The 26150-nt window shown below is 24.8% G+C and overlaps 1 protein-coding gene across 1 annotated transcript; it reads left to right on the forward strand.

Annotated features, from left to right (window-relative positions):
- LOC145837952 (organic cation transporter protein-like) lies at positions 1 to 24903 on the forward strand. The gene is made up of 14 exons (XM_082945450.1): positions 1 to 172; positions 1869 to 1917; positions 4090 to 4180; positions 5897 to 6064; positions 8423 to 8526; positions 15742 to 15896; positions 17113 to 17302; positions 17973 to 18108; positions 18640 to 18784; positions 21598 to 21774; positions 22798 to 22906; positions 23173 to 23272; positions 23676 to 23797; positions 24822 to 24903. Exons 1-14 carry the CDS (start codon positions 1 to 3, stop codon positions 24901 to 24903), a joined length of 1800 nt encoding a protein of 599 aa, XP_082801576.1.
- The last annotated feature ends 1247 nt before the right edge of the window (positions 24904 to 26150 follow it).

A 26150-nucleotide genomic window follows, 5' to 3' on the forward strand; every position in this document is an offset into this window, starting at 1 on the left:
ATGGGCGACTCTATAAAAAGTTCAATCAAAGAAAAAAATAAAACAAACGATACTCACGTTAAGAGTACTACAAGTTTTTACGATTTCGATGTCATTCTTAACGAAATAGGAGGTTTAGGAAAGTACCAGCTATTTTTAATTTCTCTCGTTTACTGGATAACTCTACCAGCTGGTTTGTTATTTAAAACCAAAATTTATAAAATTGATCTTAAATAAAATACGCTTTAAACAATAAGTTTTTTTTTTTAACACACTTTAAAACAAAAAACATGTACTTTCGTTTTAATTTTTATTTCCTTACAATTTATGCATGCGATTAGATTGGTTAACAGTTAACTTAAAGAGTTAATATTAAGCCTAATTTCCTTTGATTAGCGAAATTTCTTTACTGTATTCATATGTAAAAACATAATAAAAAACAATATGAATTAAACAAGGTAAATGATAAAAAGTTAATACAATTTTACTGTTTTTTTTTTGTTTTTGGTGTATTTACTAGTTGGTCCACAATGCAACTTAAAGTTGAAATGTATAAATTTATTTATCCAATTATATTACAAACAACTGTTTTATACAGCCATTTCGTGTATGAGATATTTCTATCACATGTATTCCTCAGTAAAGCTAAAGTTTATTAAACATGTTTTAGAGAAATTTAGAATTTAAAATTTTTATAAGTATTATGACGTAGCAATAATGAAGGCTTTTGTGCAGTAAGCTAAGTCTGAAAAACACGTTTATTTTAGTTTTGTTACTGACTTAAGATTTTGTGCATTCTGAAAAAGTTTTAGTGATTGCTATTAAAGATTTTGTAAAGAATAAAAAGGAAAGGTTGTATTAGAAAAATGTTTAAACTGTTAATGTCGTTGAATGAAGATTTGTAATTCCGATATCCGTGTTTAAAACTATTTCCCGTAGATCCCACGTACTGTTTGAGACATTCAACAGAACAGGAAAAAAGACACACAACAGAAGAGGCAAACTAAATTTGGAATTTAAAATATAACAACACAGACTATAAAATTAAATGGAAAGTACTAAACATGACAAAATCAAAATTTTATACTAAATTCGGCTGCAGACTTTGCAACTTAGAAAAAATAAAAATTGTTAAATCAGACAAGACCATAACACTAAACAAGAAAAGCGGAAGACAAAATATATGCATTCATTACCAAAAACCCTTCTTTAGAAAATTTAAAACTAACTAAATATTAAATCAAAGTAAAATTAAGCCGCGAACACGAACAGTTTAAAACATGTTTCTAATATAACCTTTTCTTTCCATACTTTACAAAATCTTTAATAGTAATCACTAAATTTTTTTCAAAATGCACAAAATCTTAAATCAGTAACAAAACTGAAATCAGCGTATTTTTCTAACTTATCTTAGTGCACAAAAACCTTCATTATTACTACGTCATAACACTTATAAAAATTTTAAACTTTAAATTTCTATAAAACATTTCTAATAAAGTTTAGTTTTACTGAGATATGAGATAGAAATATCTCATATACGCAACGGCTGTATAAAACTGTTGTTTGTTATATAGTTGAATAAATATTAATTATTTAGCTCCAATTTACCTTGTCAAGAACAAAACTTTTTTAAAGTAATAATATATATATATATATATATATAATATATAAAACAATAACGAATAAGTCATTAGGTGATAAGTTGTAAGTGTTAGTTTTAAATGTGTTTATTGATTTTTATACATCACTAAAAAATTAAAATCCAATATTATTTTAAGTAATAGTACTAGTTTTTAACTTAATTAAACTTTTTTTTGTTATGATAAAAAGTAAAACTTGCAGTCAAAAACTAAAATTCCTAAAAAAATAAAACTGAACAAACTTTTCAGGTATGAATCAAGTTGCTTCTGTGTTTTTAGCTGCAACCCCAGAATACAGGTTTTTTATTGGCTTTCCTTAATCTTTAAAAAAGTAAACAGTTGATACTATATGTTTTTTTAGGTTTCTATTCAAATACACCTAAGAGCAGAAGTTCCAAAACTCTTTTTCATGATCACCCTTTTTGGTAGAAATTTAAAATTAAATAGCATCTTATATTAGATATCACCCCACCAGTGTTAGTTAACTACCCATTAAATTTTTTCTTCCCCTTACTAGTTATTAACCCTTATATCGCGCACTTTGAGAGACCCTTTTTTCCTAGAATAAAACTAAAATAAGTAAATCATCAAGTTTGAAATAAAAACTCTAAGATTGCCCGAAAAAATATTTAGAATTATTTTCCCACTCGACCATTTTAAATTCGATTATTTTAAACACGATCATTTAAAAAAAGATTATCATTGCAAAAATTACAATTTTTTTATAAAAGGCTACTATTTTATCTCAAAAAGTTATACTTGTGAACTAATATATGTTAATGAAATCTCAACTAATCTTATAATTTATAAAATCTTAAATAAAACTTCTAAAAACTGATTTGTACGCATAGTTATACACTTTTTAATAGGTTTAGTATAAGTTTTCCTGTACATGCTAGCTGCAGAAAAAATTTGAATTGAACGATAACTTATAACACAAACTAAGAATATTTTATTTATTGAATACAACTACAATTGTATAACTAGAAGTATACGTAACAAAACAAACTTTGTCTGTACTTCTTACTAAAAAACGCTCTAAAGCTACAAAGAAAAACTAGAGAAAATTGTAGAAGTTTTACATAAACCTTAAGTTAATGTTTAGATTTTGCAAACATTACTAGATTGTCTACTTTTACTCTAAATAATTTTGTTTATATATTGTCATTTGTCGTTACGCTATTTATATTTCAAGTATCCACGAAAAGTATAACACTACTAAACACTTCTTACAGTTTTTTAGATGTCGTTTTAAAGTAGCGTCAAAAAATATAACTCTATTTCAAACGCACAAAAATAATTTAAAAATATAATTTTGTAATTATACACAAGTACGATACATAAAGCTAAACACGATCAATGTGCAATGCAATGTGAAGTATGTATTGAGTTTAGTATATAAAAAAGTAACTTATAACATGTTATAAGATTACTATCGTAGGGATTAATCAGGTTATTGAACCACATAGCCAAATTACAAAGAAGTGCCTTGAGACTTTTTGAAAAGACTTAATTTTAAAATGTATTAGTCCTTATTTGTTTACCCTCTTATATGTTATTCTGTAGTGTTATTAATTTTAAAGAATAAGCTTTAAAAATAAAAGCTTGGGCGTTTTGTACTGTTTTTATTAGGGTTATAGAAACTAACATTATGAAAAATAAGTTTGATAGATCTTGATCAGCAAAAAATTGCTTAACTTATCTTTTATGTTTATAAAACTTAAAATAAAAACAAAAAAGTATGGGTCGTGCTATATTAGAATTTTGTTGCTGCTATTGCACTAGGATAAAAATATTCCTACAACAAGAAGACATTGAAACAATATAATTATAATATAGCTTTAACTTATATTTAAAAGTTTAAAAGCAGATGAAACAGTCTACTAAGCGACAAGACTCAAACTGGCTTATATTAGTCAGTACTATTGTCACACCACCTCAGTCTAAGTCTAAGCAAAAGTACAATTTTATTTAGCGAATTTAATCTTTTGTACAAAATATAACGCCTTTTAGCATATCACTCAATAGATATAACAAATTAATTTTAGTTTTTTTTAAGTTAAAAACATTTTTTCCAAAACTATAAAAATCAAAACATTGGAAAAAATATCTGTAATTGTAATAATTACCAGTTCGTCAACTTTTGATAAGTTTGTTTTTTAAGCTTAATTTTAAATTTGAAATAAAAATTCTATAACTAAAAACGATCTTTGAAAATTTTAGACTTTCTGTTGCTATTCTAAACTCTTAGGTAGGGTAATTTTTCTTCCCCTAAACTTTTTTTAAATTTTAAATATCATATTTTCAATTTGCGTCAAAAGCAATTAGTTTTAATAGTTATTCTTTACGAAACAGTATGTTTTTAAATAAAATCTTGGTTAATATTTTTTTGTAGTACTTTTGTTAAATACTATTCAAGGATCACATTTTTCGTTTATTTTTTTGTGACTTATCTAATTTTACTATATAGGTGCAACTTGAACCCTTTAGACGACCCAGCATACTTTAATTTAACTGAAGAACAACTTCAGCAAATGTTGATACCGATGGATAGTCATAATGTAAGTGACGTTGTTTATAGTTTATTGTTGTTTTAATAGCGACTTGTTCTTTTAATAACATACCGACATTGTTTTATATTATTTATTAAACGACAAAAATAAGCGCTAAAAATATTTGGTCTTAGGACCAGGTGTACGAAGAACCTTTCGGTTATCGAGTTGCACACCACGGATACCTTTTAACGTCTTGTCCAGGGCAGTTGTTTTGTTAACTTGGACTTGTTGTTTTAATAACATTACGAGATTTTTTTTAATTGTTTATTGAACGACAAAAATAAGCGCTCGAAATGTTTGGTCTTAAGACCTGGTGCACGAAAAAACCTTTCGGTTATCAAGTCGTACACCACTTGAATACCTTTTAACGGTCCAGGACAAATGTTAATTTTAATGCTAAATTTAACTAAAATTTTTTCATTTTATGTTGAAGTTTTTTTTTTGTCTATAAATCTAGGTGCAAAATAAGCAAATAAGATCAACGAAAATAGCTTGTTTTTTACACCAGGGGTCGGTAAGCTATGGTCCGCGAACATGTTTTTATTGGAATGCGGCACATGAAAGGTAAAACTACAGCCCGTGAAAATTCAAACGTAGACCTTGAAGTTTTTTTTTTTGAAACTCACATTAGATATTCTGAAGTTTGAAATGAAAACAAAAAAACTCCGGTACAACTTATGAGAAATTTGAAACTTCAATAAATATTCGGGGTTTTGTATTGAAAAGTATAAACTAAAACTATAACTGCTGTATGCGAGTTTGTTTATTTTCAAAATTTGGCCTTTGACGATCAAATGCCTTCCGACCCCTGTTTTACACAAACGAGCTGCTTTCCTAAGCCTCTAAAAACTGATTAAAATAACTAAAACTGTAATTTGTTAATAATCAGTTTTTTTACTGAAGTACGCATTACATACTCTAAACTTAACTTTAAAATAAAATTTACAGTTTTAAATTTCTGTAAAACTTTTTTTTGTTTTAACATGAATTAGGTTTACACACTTTGACTTTATATTAAACTTACCAAGGAATTAATTTTACTCAAAATCTTAAATAACCTTTTTATATTTTATCAAACGACAAAAAAGACGCTTAAAACAATTGGTTTTAGGACATGGTTCACGTAAAACGTTTCGGTTATCGAGTCGCACACCACGGATACCTCTTAACGTCTTATCCAGGATTTTTATAGGTTTTATAACAAATAAAATATTTTTCCTCAGTTTCACTATTTAAAAAAAATCTATAGACATAGAATCAATAATAAGGACCACAAAAATCACAGTTTATTTTTGTAAAACTAATTATGGAAAATTCTTATTTTTTCTTGAAAACTATTTATTTCAACACAGACTTGAACAGGTTTTTAATTGAGTAAGTAAAGTTTTGGAAAACCAGTGTAGATGACATGTAGAGTTGTTTTATTACTTATGTTTATTAAGAATTTTGAGAAAACTAACTATTTCATAAGTTCATATTTATATTTTCAGAAGTTTAAATTGAGACAAAGATATCTAAACAACGCAATTTATTGAAAAGTGTATTTTACTAAAACACAAGTAAACTTATACTTTATCATATAGAACTGTTTACAAAAGTCTAGTTACTTTATTTTTAAGTTTTATAAAAAATAAATAAAGTTTACTATTTTTTTATTTAATTTACAAACACACAGAAAATATAAAATATCATCAAAAAACAATTTTTTATAAAAATTTACAGGAATCAGATTTTTGCAGAAGATACGCTTACGACTTATCTGAATGTGTCTCACCAGATCCTTCAACCTGCATCCATCCTTCGCCCCCACCAATTGGTTTCCCAACTCAAAAGTGTGATCAAGGATATTATTACGACACTGAAGTCTACACTTCAACTGTTACAACTGAAGTTTGAACAATTTCATTAAAAGTTATTTTATTCTTTTTAGTAAAATTATTAAAGTTAAAAAATTTCTTTTCTAAGACTTTTGCTAAACCCGATCGATATAACTATTAGTTTATTCAACGACAAAAAAACGCTCCAAATATTTGTTCCTAGGAACTTGTGCACGAAGAACCTTTTAATCATCGAGTAGTTCACCACGGAAACCTTTTAACTTCTTGTCCAGGACAGGGTCTTTTTTTTTTGTATTATAAAAAATCAAAAAGGAACAATTAGCATTAAGAATTTGTAGTTTTAGAAAATAAAAAGAACATAAAACATGTTAAAAGCAGCTAGAAAAGATATAAAACTTTACTCAGAATAGCTAACGTGAAAAATAGTTAGATATAAATTGTTTTTTAGTTGTAAAATAAATTCCTCTTAGAACAGTAACTTAGGCTTATTGAGTTGTTTTAAATTATTTATAACTGTAGTTATACACCTATAAATTAGACTATAACAAGATAAACTACGTTATGTATGATGAAAAATATAACAAAAAAGTAAACTAATAGTATGATTAATTCTAGTATTTAACTCTTACAGTTTAGAAATATTAGATAAATCCATAACACATTAATAGTTTAATTAAGTTTTACTAAAGTAATATAGCCACTTTTAAATGTTTTATATATAAAAACAAATGACGTGACTTACATACAAATTAAGATAACAAAAAGCAATTTTTTTAAACCATACTACCATTTTTAGAAATAGAAATCCGATCTCATGTTGGTTTCCTTTAAGACTTATATTAAATTTTTAGCGTTTTCATTATCACATTTCTGTTAATCATTTTCTTAAAATATCTGCTGAGCTCTTTGTAAAATTTAAATTGAACGTTTTAAGACTCGTAGTAACGGTTGACCGAAGCGAGTATTTTATTTCTAACCGGGCACACATAAAGACTGTGAAAACTATCATACAAAAAACAACAACAAATATTCAAATTCATAAAAGCTTTTTATTTCTTTGGTCAAAACTTTCCAGTTTAAGATAACTTGTTTCTATCATTAATATTTTTGACTCTTTACGTTCTCAATTTGCTCAGTTTTGATTTAAAAGTCATTACGAGTTACTATTTACGTTACGCTATCAGATAAGAGTGAATGTTAAACGTTAGTCACTCGGAATTATAAGTTATAGATTAGAGATTAAGGATTTTGGCTCAATATAATTAGGCTAAATATTTTTTTTTGTAAATTAGACATATAAATAGTTTAAATGCTTAGATAAATTTTAAAGCTCGTATCATTCGAGTAAAAACTGGAAAAGTTAAGTTTTTAACGTGCGTTTTTTTTTTTATAACAAAAAGGTCATTATTTTCTTTAAATTACTCTGAACTGCAAAATAATTTTTATTCACAACACGTTATCATAATGAAGTCTAATGTAGTTATTACGACTAACAGAAATTTATATGGCAAACTTATGATAGAGTTTAGAAAAGAACAAAAAAATAATAATTAAACAAAAGTAATTTTTATAAGTTTTTCTAATGAGTCAACTTTTTTTATTTCAAACTGAATTTCATTAGTCTTATACTTCGAAAATTCTTTAACAGTTTACATTTAAAAATAATTCTATTTAGTATTCATAGTAAATACATTTACTAAGTACACTAGTTGTAAGAATATTAAAAATATAAAAGACCTTTGTAGAAATAATCGGTAAAATTGTTTCAGTTTTCAAGCAGATTTTAACAAGCAGTTTAAACATTTAAATATTTAATTCAATGAAATTACAATAGTTTTTATCTTTTACAGTTTTTGTGTTGTTTATTATTCATTTTAAAGATCAACAATTATATGTTCTAACTCAAAACTAATGATTTTTATTTTTTATAAACTTAGTTATTCGGTTTAGTTTACAAAAAAGCATGTTTATTCTTTTTAAAAGATTTTATTAAATTTACCGAATGTTTTTTCTCACTTGGAAAAATGTAATTTTACTGGAAAAATGTAATTTGCTTACACAAATCTAAAAAGTTATTATAAATAAATAAAAAATAAAAATTCTAAATTTTTTACAATATTTTGCCATATATAATATTAAAATTTAACTTATTATCGTAAGGTTCATAATTTAGATTTTTTTTCAAACATTTTCTGAACAAGACGTTAAAAGGTATCCGTGGTGTGCGACTTGGTAACCGAAAAGTTTTTTCGTACACCAGGTCCTAGGACCAAATATTTTCAGCGTATTTTTGTCGTTCAATAAACTATATATATTTTATGAGTTATATATAAAAGCTGTTTTTTGATATAGTATAAAATTACAATTAAATACTATGTTATAATCGAAAATTTCGTATAAAAACTGACAGTTCAACTTAGTTTGTGATGACACAATAATTGGAACATCTGTCACTGCTGTGTATTTTGCAGGGATTCTTTTTAGCTCTCTTTTTGGAGGAAGACTTGTTGACTAGTTGGTTTATTCTATTTTTAGTAGTATTGTTCTAAATCAAAACTTTTTCTAGTACTATTATATTTATATAATTTGGAACTGTTTTTTTAATTGACAAAGTCAAAGTTGTCGTTGCAAGTGCATAGATAAGTATTTATAATATAAAAAAATAGTTTTCATGTTGTTTACAGCTGTTTCACTACTTTACGCATATCATTAGAACAAATATAAAACTTTATTGGCGGTTTTTTTTAAGTTACAAATTTATTTGGTATGTCACAATCTTTTTTTGTAACTTTTAAAAAAATCGCCAATAAAGCTTTGTTTTTGTTCTGATTAAAGCGTAAAGCATTGAAACTGCTGTAAAATGTTTTAAGACAAGTTTTTTTTTTTTTATTGTACATTTATATATATATTTATATGTATTGTAAATTGGAACAGAATAACATTTAATTAACTAAATAAATTTCCACTACGCCCACTTGAAAGACTTTGAAATAAAATTATGTATATAAACACTAAAAATTTCTTATAGCTGCATGGAAAATTAAATAAAAAACTCTTAAACACAATAACAGAATACTAAACAACTTAAACACCAACAAAAAATTTGCAACTGCAAGAACGAAAAATGCTGATAACTGCTTAGCAAGCATAATTAAATAATAACAAATAACATAATTAAATAATAACAAATAACATTACAAAATTTTACGTTGGTTCAACAAGTACAACATTCAAAAATTGAAACCATAAGGCAAGCTTTAATAATAAATTAAAAAGACATATTACTGAGATATCAAACTACATATGGAAAATTAAATTATCAAACAATAAATTTAATTTAAGATGGGAAATACTGTGTAGAACTAAAATAAAACTGAAAAACAATAAAGCATATAATTTATGCAGCTAAGAAAAATAGAAAATTAAAAAAAAAAAAAAATTACCGTTAAACAAAAGAAAAGAAAGACAGCAACCCTGCCTTTATAACCAAAATATATATTTAAAAGAACAAAAAATATTAAGTTTAACAAAATAGAAACAAAACTAAACTAAAAATAGGAACAAACAAGACAAAACAAAATTAACTTGTACAGAAATTGTTTTTAAAATTAGCTACAACTGTACTTTTGTGATTCTTTAAAAACTGTGCTGTTAACTTTCTTATTGTTCTGATGACACGCTTTTAACTTGTCGAGAACTATAGACCGAAACTTAAAAAAACTATATTTTTTTTATGTATAGTTTTTTATGGTTTACTATCATTTCTAACTCGCTATCATTTCTAACCCGATCATTTCTAACCTGATCACTTCTAACCTGATCATTTCTAACCCGATCACTTCTAACCCGATCACTTCTAACCCGATCACTTCTAACCCGATCATTTCTAACTCGATCACTTCTAACCCTATCACTTCTAACCCGATCACTTCTAACCCGATCACTTCTAACCCGATCATTTCTAACTCGATCACTTCTAACCCGATCATTTCTAACCCGATCACTTCTAACCCGATCACTTCTAACCCGATCACATCTAACCCGATCACTTCTAACTCGATTACTTCTAACCCGATCACTTCTAACCCGATCAGTTCTAACCCGATCAGTTCTAACAAGATCATTTCGAACCCGATCACTTCTAACCCGATTACTTCTTACCCGATCACTTCTAACCCGATCATTTCTAACAAGATCATTTCTAACCAGATCATTTCTAACCCGACTTAACCCTATCATTTCTAACCCGATCATTTCTAACCCGATCATTTCTAACCCTATCATATCTAACCCGATCATTTTTAACCCGATCTGTATTAGTATGTTTGTTTATTATTGTTTTAAAATTAGGGTTTGTTTTAAAAACAAATTAATCTCTACAAAATCGTTTTTTAATGAAAATTAGTTATTTTTGTATAAAATTAAACTTAATGTTCAGATAGCTTTTGTTAAACTTTAATTTTTTTTATTCATTGCTGTTGGAAGTTTTTTATTCTACGCTTGACCTAGGCATCAAAAGCTAAGCCATTTAAACTCAATGACACAAAGAGACGCAAATTTATATACCTTAAAATAACAAACTATAGTTTTATCTAATATTTATAGATTAATAGCAAAAAAGATTTTTATTTTAGTATAATACTAGTTGACTTATTTATGATTTGAAGGAACAGATTTTTTTAAAATTTGGTTTTAAGTCCATAATAAGCAAGTTTAACATCAATTCTTTCATCGATCAGTGAGCTCCAATAAAACCAAACACAGTTGCACAATCTTTAAAATTAGAATTAGCTTCCGATTTCTTTTTAACAAAAAACTTTCTCTTAAAAATTCAGCAACACATATTGAGACGATTTAGTAAATTATTTCAATGATTTTAGAGCAGCAATCAGCAAAATAGTCTATATTACGCACTTCTTCATTAAAAGAAGTTACATAGATACTTTTATAAAATTCTTTTAGAACATTATGAATGTCAGAATTCAAACAAACTACAAAAGTTCATGAATAAAATATATTCTTGTTCAAACAACAACCGGATATACACATCCTGAATTTTAGAGTTAGGTTCTGTACATTTGTGCAACCGTTTGGTATTTCATTAATTTTTTTTTCTCTTATTTTTTTCGCTTTGCCAAAGCATAATCGATTCAATTTAAATAAACATTGTTGGAATTAAGGTACAGACAGTTGTAAAAAAGTAACAAATTTAAGTGCATTGACTAACCACTAAATTTAAAGTCCAAAGCGCATTAGGAATACAGGCTAAATAAATATCTATCGAAAATATTGAAAAACCTTTTATTATTTACAGATAAAAGGCGCTGCTAATAAAATCAAACTGTAGAATGAACCAAATTCTACATAATATATCAATGGTTTATAATGATTTATTTTCGTTAGGTTTATGAATCAATGGTTTATTTTCGTGGTAATTAATTATTTTAATAACGTTTAAAAATGGATTATAAATTAACTGTAGTTAATTAGGTTTAAAAAGGAATTAGGAAAAGTATGAGTCTTTTGTAGTCAAAAGATTAAATATTAAGTTTTGATAGTCGTCAATGTAAGAAATATAATGCGTGTTGCAGCAGTTAAACACTATTCTCTACTTTTTTTTGAAGATATTCAATATAGTTAATACACATTTTCTAAGTATGGAGACCAAATTGGCAAGTTGCATCCAAATTTAGGGCGAATTTATATGAAATACAACTTTTTAAGAATAATAATATCAGTATCTATGAAACTTGAAGTATAAACTTAATAAAAATTAGTAATCGTGTTTAGTATGGTGGTTTCATTTAAAATTATCATTATAAAATTTTAAGTTCTTAAAACAAAAATGTATACTGTTTAATAAGTCAAAAGTAGAGGTAGATGTTTTTCAACAATTAGAACCCGTCATTTACTAGAACTTAAATTTAAATTTATTTCTTCTAGCCAAAGTTAAATTATATTTAAAAATTAAATAAGACATATTATATAATAAACCTTACTATAAAAGTTAAGTGCTGAAAACTTATCATCTTGCTTTTTTTTTCTATCAAAATATGATGTGTATAGAGCAAAACAAATTTACATTTATCATGAAAACTTAAAAGTTTTCAAAATTTAAAATTGCAAAAACAGTTTCTCACGATTGATAATAAAAACTTCTTTAAAAAATTTCTTGATATCTTTTTTTCACAGGTTTTCAAAAACACAAAAACTTAAGATTATTTAGCGATAATTAAATATGAAACATAAGCATAAGTTACTTAATTAATTTATGTATTTTTAAAACTTATAATAAAATAATAAAGTTGCTTTTTGTTATGAAACTGTAATATAGACTTTAATTTCTAATAAAGAAAAAACTCATGACTTTTATAGAAATTTAGAGGTGCAAAAAAACACCGAGAACAAAGTCAATAGACTTCAAGCTGGCTTTACTGTAATGAATAAAAAGTAAATATGTTGCGTGTAACAATTGTCTGAATAAATAGTTGATTAAAGGAAACAAAAAACTTGAAGTAGTTTTTATAAACTTCTGCTCCTAGTTATACTTAATTTAATTATAATTGATTTATTACTGTATTTAAAAAATTTTCTTCAGTACGTATTTTGTTTTTACTTACGTTATTTCAACTGTTCATAACAAAGTAAATTTTAAAGAATTTTTTGTCAACTAAAGTACTAATTTAAGTCGTAATTAAAACATTTTTTGTATTATATATGTTTAAGTAAAGGTTTTAAAGAAGATTACCTGGGCGATTAACCTCGGACTTGTTATACAAATAAACATGTCTGTTTAATTGTTAGTGACTTTTTTTGCTCTAGGACTAAGTAGGAATTTATTAATGATGTGAAATCAAGACGTTCAATCGACGTAAAATACTTTTGCGGTTTGTTATATGACATAACGGTTTTAATATCTAGGTTATACCTAAAAATCAGGCTTTTTAACATAATATAACAAATGTATTTAATTTCTCCTAATGTTTGTTTGAATTCCATTATCTTAATAGGCCTATGCAAGTTGTATAAAAATTTGTTAAAGCTATTAAAATGAAACTTAAAACTAACCTACTATAAAACGTTAATACACTAGTCAGCAATAATATAACATTTACAACAGACTTACACTGTAGTTTTTAGTTAGACCGTAATGTAAAGGTTTTTGTATCTGAATATTACAATTGTAAAGGTTTAATGTTTTAAATTTGCTTATGATAAAATTATTATAGTCACGTGAATATATTTATGATCCAACTTAAATATAGTTATAAGTTCTTACTTTAAAATCCTACAAAAAGAATAGTACAAAATATTGTAAAGTAAATGTTTTAGTGAATTGCATATTATTAACGAAAAACGTCTGTTAAAATAAATTGAAAGAACAAAAAAATATGAAATAATGAAAAAAAATTTAAATTATGTGTAGAATGAAATAAATAAAAAATATGATAAAAGTAAATTAAACCTATGTTAAGCTAATACTAAAGTTGATGTTTATACTAAAAATGTTTTTAACGTAACACAATAAAATCATAACGTTTTTAAGAATCTAATAATAAAATACTTTAATAGTTTTATTAAGACTAGTTTGTTTTTGAATGAGATTTAGATTAAAAAATAAAACAAACAAGTAAAATGGGTTAGAAATGATCAGGTTAGAAGTGATCGGGTTAGAAGTGAATGGGCTAAATTGAGTTAGAAATAATCGGGTTAGAAATGATCTTGTTAGAAATAATCGGGTTTGAAGTGATCGGGTTAGAAGTGATCGGGTTAAAAATGATCAGGTTAGAACTGATTGGGTTAGAACTGATCGGGTTAGAAGTGATCGGGTTAGAAGTAATCGAGTTAGAAGTGATCGGGTTAGATGTGATCGGGTTAGATGTGATCGGGTTATAAGTGATCGGGTTAGAAGTGATCGGGTTAGAAGTGATCGAGTTAGAAATGATCGGGTTAGAAGTGATCAGATTAGAAGTGATCGGGTTAGAAATGATCGGGTTAGAAGTGATCGGGTTAGAAATGATTGGGTTAGAAATGATCGGGTTAGAAGTGATCGGGTTAGAAGTGAACGAGTTAGAAATGATAGCGGGTTAGAAATGATCGGCTCCCGTTTTTTATATGTATAAAATAGAACTAGATTAACTAAATTATTTGTCACTGACCCTACAAAAAAGACTTAATTTTTAAATAATTTGTTACAAAAATCAAGATTCAAATAAAAACAGTAAAACTGTTTCATATGTGTTTCTTCATATAATCTTCAGCTGTTTAAATTTGAAATGAATCGAATGTACATATTATTAGTAGACAAACTACACAAATATAAAATTATGACGTAATAACAAAAATTTGTAAGAGGCATATCAGTGCAAATTCCAACTTTCTTAAAAACAAAGCATAATTAGAAATTAATAATGTAAAAATGCGGATACAATGAAAAACTTAAGTTTGAAAAACTTAAGCAAAAATCTAAAACAAACAAAAAAGTTAAAGTAAACGAAATATAGCTTTGTATAATTACCATTTTAGCAATTCAGTTAAAACAAACATCGGTAGAGAATTTATAGATTTAGTAAAAAAACATTTCAACAAAAACAACCCACTATCTAAAATCTTCAATAGGCATAGTTTGCAAGTTAGTTAATATGGAGAATTATCATGTAAGGCTAGTTTGAAGAGACTTATTAAGGCACCTAATCAAAATTAATAAGCAAAAATAATAAAATTCAGAGCTAATTTAATTGCGCTGGTTGTTGCCAATAGGATTTGAAAGGGGGCAATTGCCGTTCAAAGAACATCATTTAAAAGGCAATAACAATTAATTCTGAACTTGAAAAGATTTTTTTACTTTGTTTATTCAATTATCTTTTATAAAATTAAATATAAGTTCAAACTAGAATTTTCCAAAATTGCTCAAGTTTTTTTTTAACTTATATGTAATTCTGTCTATAGTTCACTACTCTGTTATGCTAAGGTTTATGACCATAATCATCTAAATTTGAACAAATTTTCCTTTATTATTTTTAAATACTTTTAAGTGGTTTAATTAAAACTACATTGACTTCATTAACTAAAGTTTTTTTTAAATCTTACACAAAAAAGTTAATCCAGTAAGACTCATCAAGAGTAAAGTAAAGGTTAAATGTAAAGATTTCTTGTTTAAAACACACAAAGTCTTGTCCTATATAAAACTGCAACTAATTTTTATATTTTTCTTCATATTTTCTGACTAGTTAAAAATTCTTATCAATAATTGCAATACCTATAAATTTTTACCGTTTTAAAGCTTTTTTACCTATTTTGATATAAACGTTTTTGTATTTAAAATTTTTTTTTTACTGATTGGACCTAGTTTTATCACTATTTAATTTAAGCTTGTTATCTACTATAAACTTATCTGATTTTTTAAGTTGGGTACGATTAGTCTAAGTAATGATAAAAAATATTTTACGAAATAATTTTAATTTTAAGCTTAATAGTGTGCACACAGCTTAGTCAAAGCTGTTTTTTTGAAATACATGTCATTTTTATAGAAGGTGTAGGGAGAATACACTGTACAATTAAATTTCAATATTAAAGTTTTTATAATATTTATAACGAAAGTGTTGTAATGTTATTTAAATTTTTCTAGTTAATTATAAAAGCTTGATATAAAACTAGTGATAAAAGTCAAAAATTCTATTTACCAAAATTTCTTAATTTAATATTTAAACTAAAACAACATTTTATTAGTTTTGGGAGAACACCTGTAATGCTAGTTTCTACAATCGGACTATCAGCTTTTGGTGTCGGTTGTGCGTATTCCCCTAACCTAATAGGATTTACTCTTCTTAGATTTTGTATTGCCTTGTTTCTGCAAGCTGGATTTATAGCTGCTTTTGTCTACAGTTAGATTTTATTATAGTTAATTCATTGTATACTTTTAAATCCTAGTAAAACAATTAAAGTTCTATACTTGAGTTATCACTATAGAAAAAAGCCTATTTTGACTGTTTATAAGCTTTTTATAATACAGTGTCTCCATAGCAGGGTCATCAGTTATAATACTTAAACTAAGAGATTGATAACGTACTTAATGTAATTTAAAAAAATAACCTTATAAGGTTTATTTGTGATTGTTTACATTAGCTACGTTTACCAAGTCTTACTATAAGTTTTATAGTTCACAGTTCTGCTAAAGAGTAACACTGTGTTATAATAAGCTTTTAAATCAAATTCGTAATATTATTTTCTTAGTTAAATCATTTTACTACTAATGAATGTAGATAACAAAAAAAACTGTTCGAAAAAAATCGATAAGGTATGCATTTTGATCCCAATTACCTTATGTAAATTTGCAAACCTTATAGTTTTGAGACAAAATTTACTTTTTTTCACCGAATTTTACCATGTATAAATAAAATAAAATACCTATTTATTTATATTAAACTAAGTTTTTTCTAGTTTTTTTGAAGTAAATTAACTTTTTCAAAAAATTATAAAGTTACACTTGCATACTATTACAATGTTTATGCTTTCTTTATTTAAATTCATTTACTTAATGAAATTTAATCTTTTTTATAGAAACTTTGATCTTGCTTATTTTCTTGTTTTAGTGCGTACCTTATCGATGTCCCTAATGTACTTTGTTATCTGTCTAAAAGTATTAATAATTTTTTAGCCTTTTTTTCCAATCTATTTTCTTAGTTAGTACAATTGTAAAGCAATGAGTAAGACTTGTATAAAAACAATTTTGTAAGTGATTTTGAAACCTTTTAACAATATTTAAATATTATGATTTATTTTAAACTTTAAAAACAAACTTCATACTATTTTTTTCTAAAAAATACTTTTTTTCTATCTTTATTTCTTTAATAACTTAAAACTAAGCCTTTTTAACTTTCTATCATTTCAAATACAAATTCAAAGTTTTAAAAATTTCATATTTGAAAACAACGTTTTTACAAAAACATTCTGATGATATTTTAAAGAGTTTAAATAAAATCTATTTTTAACTATGCAGTTTATATTATCTAACTACATTATCATAATTATTAAGAAAATTATATTAAAATTTATTAGTTTTAGCGAACAAACCATAGATATTTTCAAACTTACTTTTAGATGTAGAAATAGTTGGAAAACGTTGGAGGACACCAGTTGGAATTTTTACTCAATTATTTTTTGCTGTTGGGTATATGATTCTATCAGGTTTAGCTTACCAATGGCGTAATTGGAGGGAACTGCAGTTTGTAATTTCAATGGTGCCACTTCCATTTTTAATATTTTATTTCTTTATACCTGAGTCTCCAAGGTCTAGTTTTTGTATTTATAAAAAGAACTAACGTAAATTCTAAACTTATATTAACTAATACTACATAGTGTTTGAAATTTCTTGCTGATATCGCAAATGTTTTTTGTTTTTTTGTTTTTTCTTAAAGAAAATTTGTAAATATTCCTTACAGTGACTTTAAAAACAAATATTTAGTAGAATGTTGTGAAACGTACTTTTATATTTTATACGCTTTACTTTAACATATCAATTATGTGTACCATCTTTTAGCGAGCAAAAAGAAGTTTTATATTTTTAAAACACTATTAAATAAACTTTTGTTCGAAGTATATTTCAAGCTAATAGAAATTTATAGACTAAAAAAATAAGTTTTGAAGTTGTTCTTTTTATAACTTTGTGCTAGTTAAATTATCGTTTGTATATTTAGAACAAAAAAAAACTAAAAATTATATGTGAATACAAATACTTTATAAAATCTTTCAAGCAATTTTAAATTAAAATACGAACTTTTTAAATAAGATAGGTTCAATAAATACTAGTTTTAGCTTCAAGTTTTTTATTAATTTCTATCTAAAACTGCTTAGTGTGTATATAACATTTACTTTTGTGTTATTTTTCCTTCTTAAACAATTTTGACAATAATAACCTAATAACTTCATCGTATATGTATGTAAATTAAACTTGTTTTTAGATGGCTGTTTAATCAGAGAAAAAATTTGAAAGCAATAAATATTAGTAAAAAAATAGCAAAAAAAAATGGAACTGAAATTAAAGAAGATACATGGATGAAATCGATTGAATCAGGAAAGAAGTTAATGGTTAGTAAAGTTTTATCTTTTGCGAATTATTTTGATGGGTAAATGTCAAAAAGCATGAGATTAACTTTCGCATAAAGTTAGTTTTGCAATAATTTTATTAAAGATTTCTGTTACTATATTTCGAATTTAGTTTAATCTTTAGTTTTTATTTAATACTTGTCCAAATTTTAATTAGGTTTGTTCTAACTATACTAAAAATTAGAGTTTAATTATAACTTAATTTGTAAAAGTGATGCCTTGCAAAATTGACGTCTCGTGCAAAAGTGATCCGTCCTTGTTTTTATTAACTACATCGAAACTATGTTTTTTGTAGCATAATAACCTTTAAAGTATAGATGAATGTTCTGCAATGTTAAACTTTTGTCTGTGTTAAAAAGCAATAAAGTTTTTAATAATTATGTTTACAAAATAGAATATTACATCTAAAAATTAGATTACATCAATACTTTTTTAGTTGAATTAAAAGCTCTTTAAATATATTTTTATAAGTTGGTATAATTTTGAATAACATATTCTAAAATAAAGTTTTAAATAATTTAGGAGACAAGTGTAGAAGAAAATGCTTCAATAGTAGAACTTTTTAAAAGACCTAAGATGAAATTAGTAACATTAAATATGATGTTTAATTGGTTTGTAAACTCACTGGTTTACTATGGTCTCTCGTTGAATGCTGGTGCATTAGCTGGTAATATTTTATTACTAGCAAATATTAACTAAATAAATGTTTATAGAAATGATAATCTAAAAAAACTTATCAGAAAAACTTTTAAATTAGTTAAAAACATTAATATTGTATTTTTTATTTTAACTTTAAATTTTAAAATTTTAAGAGTGTGTAATAAATATTTGATATATAATACTTAAAGTTATTATAAAAATCAACGTTCTATATCGAAATCAGTGTAAATTTAAGTTACTTTTTTATTTACAAATCTTTAGTTAAAAATGGAAAAGAACCTTTAAATTTGACAATAAAAAAGCCATAAAAATATCCTTAATTCAATAACTGTCTTCAGACTAATCTATATACATTATAATCATTACTTCTAACAATAAAAATAAAATGAAGTTAAAAGTATTTGTCATACTTTAGTAAACTATTATATATCTTAATATATAACTAAAACAAAAGTTCTATTGAGTTTATTGTTTTGAAATTGTTTCTCACTTACGCGATGATCACAAGCAAGTGTACTAACAAGTAGCAATGGATAAACGCTTTATATCTACATTTATATATATTCTATAATTAAGTTTTACACATTTAGGATTTAAGTAAACTTATCATAAAATATAAAATATTTTGTAGTTAAAAAATATAATTATCACAATCGATGTAAGTTATATACTAAACGTTTTTTTTACACACTTTTGATTTAGTGAAGGTTATCATAAAACTTAAAATATTTTATAGTTTTTTATTATCTCGATACATGTTAGTTCATTTATTAAAAATAAAGAAAAAGACAAAAAACCATTTAAGTATCAAATTAAGTATTTAAGCGTATAGAAAATATATTTAATATTCATCAAAGGTAACGTTATACGACCTTAGATATTAAAAATACGGCCGTACGATAAAAGCCTATCGGAAATTCAAAAACACAACAGTAAGTAAAAACTATACTTCAGTTATGCGTTTCATATAATTCATTGAAACCGAAATACTCTATGAGATCTTTTAATAAATTTGGAATAAGTCGAAAATAAAAGTGGAAAACATCCGTTGAACTGTTGATGTTTGGTGTTGTATCATTTTTCAACTTACATTGTAAAACCAGTATTATTTTGTATATTGTTTATTGAACGATAAAAAAAGCGCTCAAAAAGTTTGGTCTAAGGACCTGGTGTACAAAGAAACCTTTCGGTTATCGAGTCGCACACCACATGTTTATTATATTGCAATATAATATCTAATGAAAATAAGCATAAAACTATATAAATAAAATAAGTTAGAAATTTACAGAGACGATGGGCTGACAATTAATCATTAATCAACGCAAATCACACAAAATTACAGAAAAAAAAACTTAAAAAATTTGAATAAAAGTATTCTACGGAAGGGTTTTGAAGTTAAAATTGACTAAAAAAACATACAAATATCATTTTTATGTAAAATCAAAAATTAATAAATACATTAAAATATGTTTTCCACTTTTGTTTAAACTCTAATTGTTTATTCCTAAGTATTCAATTATACAGCTCTCGATAATTGCTAAAATAATTAAGTACAACAGTTTTAAAAAACTTTATATAAAAATTTCACTAAATTTATTAAATCCATCATATTATTCTAAATTACAAAATAAAAGAATTAAAACAATTAGTTAGGTCACTAAGAAACGTAAAAAAAAATACATAAAACTAAAAAAAGATATTAAGCATTTTTTACAAATTTAGTAGCTACTTTAAACCTAAAAGAAATAAAATAAACTAATTAATTAATTGCGATTTCGACAAATTCCAAATTTTATGTAATTTATTTAATTTTTGCAAAATTTAAAAATTATACAGCTTTATAAACTTTTAATTCAAATACTATATTTTTAAATGGAACGATTTTTTTTAACGTGTAAAACTTGGAACTATAAAACCGAAGCTTGTGTAAAAGGGCATAAAGTTTATTTAACATTTATTTTAAATAGATCGACTGTATAATAATTAAACATAAATTTAGAATTCACAAAACAAACTTTAAAAGTAGTAGTTAAAAAAATCAGATTTACATTTATAATCTAAAAGTTTTAAATAATTATAAAATCTTTTTTTTTTAAATACTCTCTATTACAAGAAACTTACATTATTTATAGTTGGAAAAATTAATGCTTAGAAAACCAAAAACTAAAAAATTAGAAAATTGTATGAAATAAAAAACAAAGTCGGGTATCGACGATCACAGTATACCTATTTTAAAACGTGCAAAAATATTAAAACTTGTTATATATTATTTTAAATTTTTTCATAAATTAAGCAGAAATTTTATGATCAAGTATTTATACAGAACGTCTATAATTTCAACTAATAGCTGTTTTAAAAATTTATGTAATTGATATAAAATAATAATAATAATATTTAGGCAGTCCATAATAATATAAACTCAAAGTTGTTTTTCTTATTTAAATGGGAAATTTATTTTCATGCCTTTAAATTAAAAGAATATTAATAACTTAAGTGCGAAATCAAAATATGTATATTTTTATTCTGTTTTTGTTTTCTAAAGACTTTTAAAAAAGTTATAATTTACTTTCTACTGAATTTGCAACTGACGATCATTTTATGCTTTTAGTTATAGTATGAGTGTTGTATTTTTTATTTATGGATACTATATTTCTTATCTTAATAAAATTTCTACATCATTTGTTTAAAAACTGTTTTTTATTAGAACTAAAACTTTTTAATGATACGTTATGCTTGATTTTCTTAATGGCAACTTCACATACAAAACATTAAAAGGTTAATAGTTTTTTTAATGATTAATAGAGCTGTCATTTTCTTTAGGTACTGACTTTTTAAACAATACATTAAATGGATTAGTTGAATTTGGTGCATACTTTGTCATTGTTCTAACAATGGACAAATTGGGAAGAAAAGTCTTATTATCGGGATGTCTCTTCATTGGTGGAATGGGATGTATTATTTCAATTATATTCAATTCATTAGCTGACGGAAGAAATGGTTACCATGATTAACTTTTTTAGTTTCTTAGATAACTTATAGTCTGAAAAATTTTAAATCTATATTAAAAAATATGACTTAAGCTAATTTTACATAAATCAAAACATTTTTTCAGTTTCGATTCTACTTAAGTTAGTTCTTTGTGTAAAATAAAACCTTAGTTTTATTTTCTTAAATTGTAATAAATCAAACACTTTTTTTAAGTAGACAGCACTACGAAGTGTGTAGTTCATAACATATAAAAAAAATTGTCAAACTTGTTTTAACTACGTTAAGTTATATAAATGAATTTTAAATTCAAAATAAGTCTGAATAAACACGTATACTTTTTTAAACACGTAATTTTTTTATAAATCTAGTGACCTGACCACTAATATCTTTTAAATACAATTTCGTAGCCGAATGTACTTTATTTTTCAATTCAGAACTATTACAAATACAACTTTGTTTATTGAAGTGTTTATAAAAAATATTATTTTTTGAGTTTATTTAGTCAAGACTTGACGCATTACAGTCTAAGTGTATAAATTGATAGTATTGACAACCGCTAGATCGGAGAACTGAAACTGTGGAAACTTTGCTATGTTAGCGGCAAAACCTTTTTCTAGAAAATTATCTTTAGACATTTATTTTAACTGTAAGACGGCTCTTTAGTAAACAAACTCTTAACATAAAGTTATACAACGAAAAACTAAGTTATATAAACAGGGATAAAGTAGATAATACATAAAAAGTGTTAGTTTTACACAAGCATTTTGTAGACAGCTAGGACCATAGTAAAGACAAAAATATAAACTTAAGGTTTTTAATTTCAACGCTTATCTACCAATTTTCTATGGTAAACTTATATTGATATATTTGTTTAAAAAAAAGTTTTCAATTTTTATTATAGTAATTTTCATCATTTGTTTAAAGAAAATGATTAGGTAAATAAATACACTCAAAACTTTATTCAAGCTTATCTATCTTTGCAAAAAGTCTACTAAAATATTTTCTATAACAAGTAACAATTTCGTCTTCCAGCTTTTGTGACAGCAGGCACAGTTTTCGCATTGGTAGGAAAGATGGCAGTATCTGGATCCTTCGCAATCATCTATAACTACACTGCTGAGCTGTATCCAACATCTGTCAGGTTACTTTGTTTAGTTTCAAACAACTACGTGTTATTGTAAAATTTAAAATGTAAGTTGCTAAACATATTTAATAATAAAGATCGGAACAAAACAATTCAGATTAAATATGTTAAAAACATTTTCAAGTAACACTAGTTATTGTACCAACAGTGCTCTGTGTGTTAAGTTGCTAGCACAATTCTACCGAGTCATAAACGGATTTGTGTAGAACTGAGTATAAAAAAAATCCAAGCGAGGTGATTAATTTATGTTAATGAAAATTTAGATCAACTGCAGTAGGTCTTGGATCAACTACAGCTAGAATAGGATCGATAATAACTCCTTATACATTGCAACTTCAGGATACTATACCTTGGCTAACAAGTGTATTTTATTTATATATAATTATAGTTATATTAACTTTTTATTCGGCTTGTTGTTTAATTTTTGTTTAGCTTCAAACTATACAAACAAATACTAATAACTGAAGTAAGTAGAAAAATAATATTATACAATGTAAAATACCTGGAAGTTTACCAAGTTAATTATGTAGTTTAGTGAAAAACTTTTTACCATTGTCAGCTTTTTTTTACTTTTAAACTATCTGTTTTTTTTAAATTGCTTTTTCTACAATATTTATACTAAAATGTAAAAATACTTTACTTCTTGGAAGTTTTCTGCTTACTTAAGTTCAAATATTTAGTAAAAAAGTTTTTTTTTTTTCAACCAAAACAAAAAAATAATTTTTGGGCATAGGTTGTTTGATTAATATACTATTTTCGGTTATAGGTTATATTCGGGTCTCTAGCACTTACAGCTAGTGCTTTGTCTTTATATTTTCCTGAGACTTCAGGAAAACAACTTCCTAATACCTTAGAAGAAACTGAAGCTTTTTTTAGAGGGGAAACTTTGTTAGTAGTCTTTTTAATATATAAGTACCTAAAAATAAAACAGATAAACAACTAGTTTTTATCTTAATAAAAGTACGTACAACAATATGTGCTGTTTTGTTGTATTTTTTTACTTTCTGTACTTAATACTTTTACAGTAACGTAACAAATTAAAACAGATTTTTAGTTAAAAAAGTTTACTGTTTATTAAACCGCATTAAAAATAATTACTTTTTAATTAGCTTGTTTGAGATTTAAAATAATTTATACTCGTTCTAGATCCCTATGACACACTTATATGATCTTTTTTTTTTATGTAAAAACTTTTAAATACCTAAGAATTTTTTGAAATTTCTCTTTCTTTTTAAATTTCTTTTTACTTGTATAAGTTTTTGCGTCGTATTATAAACAATTTCTATCTAAATACAGTAATGAAAATGACTGAAAGTTACAAAAAGTTTGTATATTATAACTAGATGATAGTATGTTTTATAGTAAAAACCTTAACTAAAATACTGTGAAATTATATTAATACAATACAAACAAGATGAGTTAATATCACTTGTATGATTAAAATTGTTTTGCTAAAGTTTAAAAAAAAACAAGTTAAGTGCTCAAATTATAATTACAACCGGTACAAACTTAATTAAAAAGCGCAAACTACAACATTAAAAGTATAGTTAGAAAAACAATTGTGTTCTTTTCTTTTGTTTGATAAATTAATTAACTTGATTTATTATCACTTTTAGCACTTAATCTTTGCTAAGTAAGTATAAAACGATCAATAATAATTAATTTCACTAATTATGTTTTATATAGTAGTATTATTTAAAACTATTAGTAGTATTAAGAATTTTTTTAATTTTATGTGTGACTTTAACTATTTAATACAATTATCATAGTTTTTTGAACAAGTTCAAACTGTTTATTTATGTGATCATCGTGTCTAAAGTGATGAAACTGTTTTTTAGAAAAATAAACTCATCTAACAAATTTATATCTTTATATACTTTTAAACTGATTGTTTTTTTTTTTTTAACTTTAGAAATACTAACAAACAAGATGAAGAAGAGAAAATGGATGGTAAAGTTAATCAAGCATACAGTGAAACGCACACTAAATTGTAACTCATAAACTTATGGACTATACCATTTCCTTTTTTGTATTGATATATTTCTTTTAATTCCCAAGTAGACTTTTTTTAATATGCGAGCTTAGACGGTAATCAACAAAATATATTTCAAATATTACGACGAACTATTTCCTTTACTTTTTGTAAAGTTGTATATAATCACACTACCTTATTTGGCATGTATACATAGTTTTACACTTTGCTTCTTAATTTAAAGATTTCAAATTCAAAGCTTTTAGTAATTCACAAAAACTATAGCTTATATAAATTTACATTCTAAAAGAAAAATTCCAATCATAGTCACAAACTTAAACTCAGTAACTTGTAACAACTAGGATTAATTTAAGATTAATCAATTTTATTATTTCATCATCTTATAGATGTATATGTTATTAAGTCAAGCAGTTTATTAAGATCCACTTATAGAACTTCATAAAAAAAAATTATCAATATTTATAAACAAAATTTCAGTTTTAATTTCTTACATTAGGATTAATTGTTTTAAATTTTTAGCTATTTTATGTTTATTAAAACTTATTTATTAAGTGTGTTTTCAAACTTCAATCAGTAAGAATTACAGTTCATTATATATAGTGAATTATACTTTTATTTTTTCGTTTTCTATTTTTATTTAAATAAGAGAAAACAATTTCACGTCATCCTTTGATCAATTTATTTTAGTTATTAAAGCAATCAACGTATATTTTCAGTTTTTGATAATTTTTGTTTTCTTGATGTATTTTGTTTTTATTTTCGTTTTATTAAATGGTTATATATAAGTTATATTGATCTATATAGATTATAGAACTTATTTGCTTTTTTTTTCATATGTTTATAATTGTATAATTTTTTTTATTTTTGATTGTTCTTAACTATATTTATTCGATAAGTATTTAAAATTGGTTTAAACATTGAGATTTGTGGTTATAGATAAAACGCGTATGCAAAAAAATAAAGTTAAAATAAAAACTTATTAATAAAAAAATAAGTAAATTCTAGTTTTTTAATATATTTATTTCGTTACATCACATGAAACTTTTAAAAACCTCCCAGATCATTTTCGAACTCATCTACTAAATTGCTCAGTTGGCTATATTACAAATTTCTTCACCCCTTTCATATTTGTAATAATATAAATTTTTATAAATTCAACAGTTATAAATGATCTAGTCTTTCACATCTAAATTCTAAATCGTCATGCGTCTTGTTTGAAAACTTAACTATAAAATATCTTTTACTAGT

This window comes from Thalia democratica, chromosome 1 (assembly GCF_965202585.1).
Source record: "Thalia democratica chromosome 1, ktThaDemo2.hap1.1, whole genome shotgun sequence".
Lineage (NCBI taxonomy): Eukaryota > Metazoa > Chordata > Thaliacea > Salpida > Salpidae > Thalia > Thalia democratica.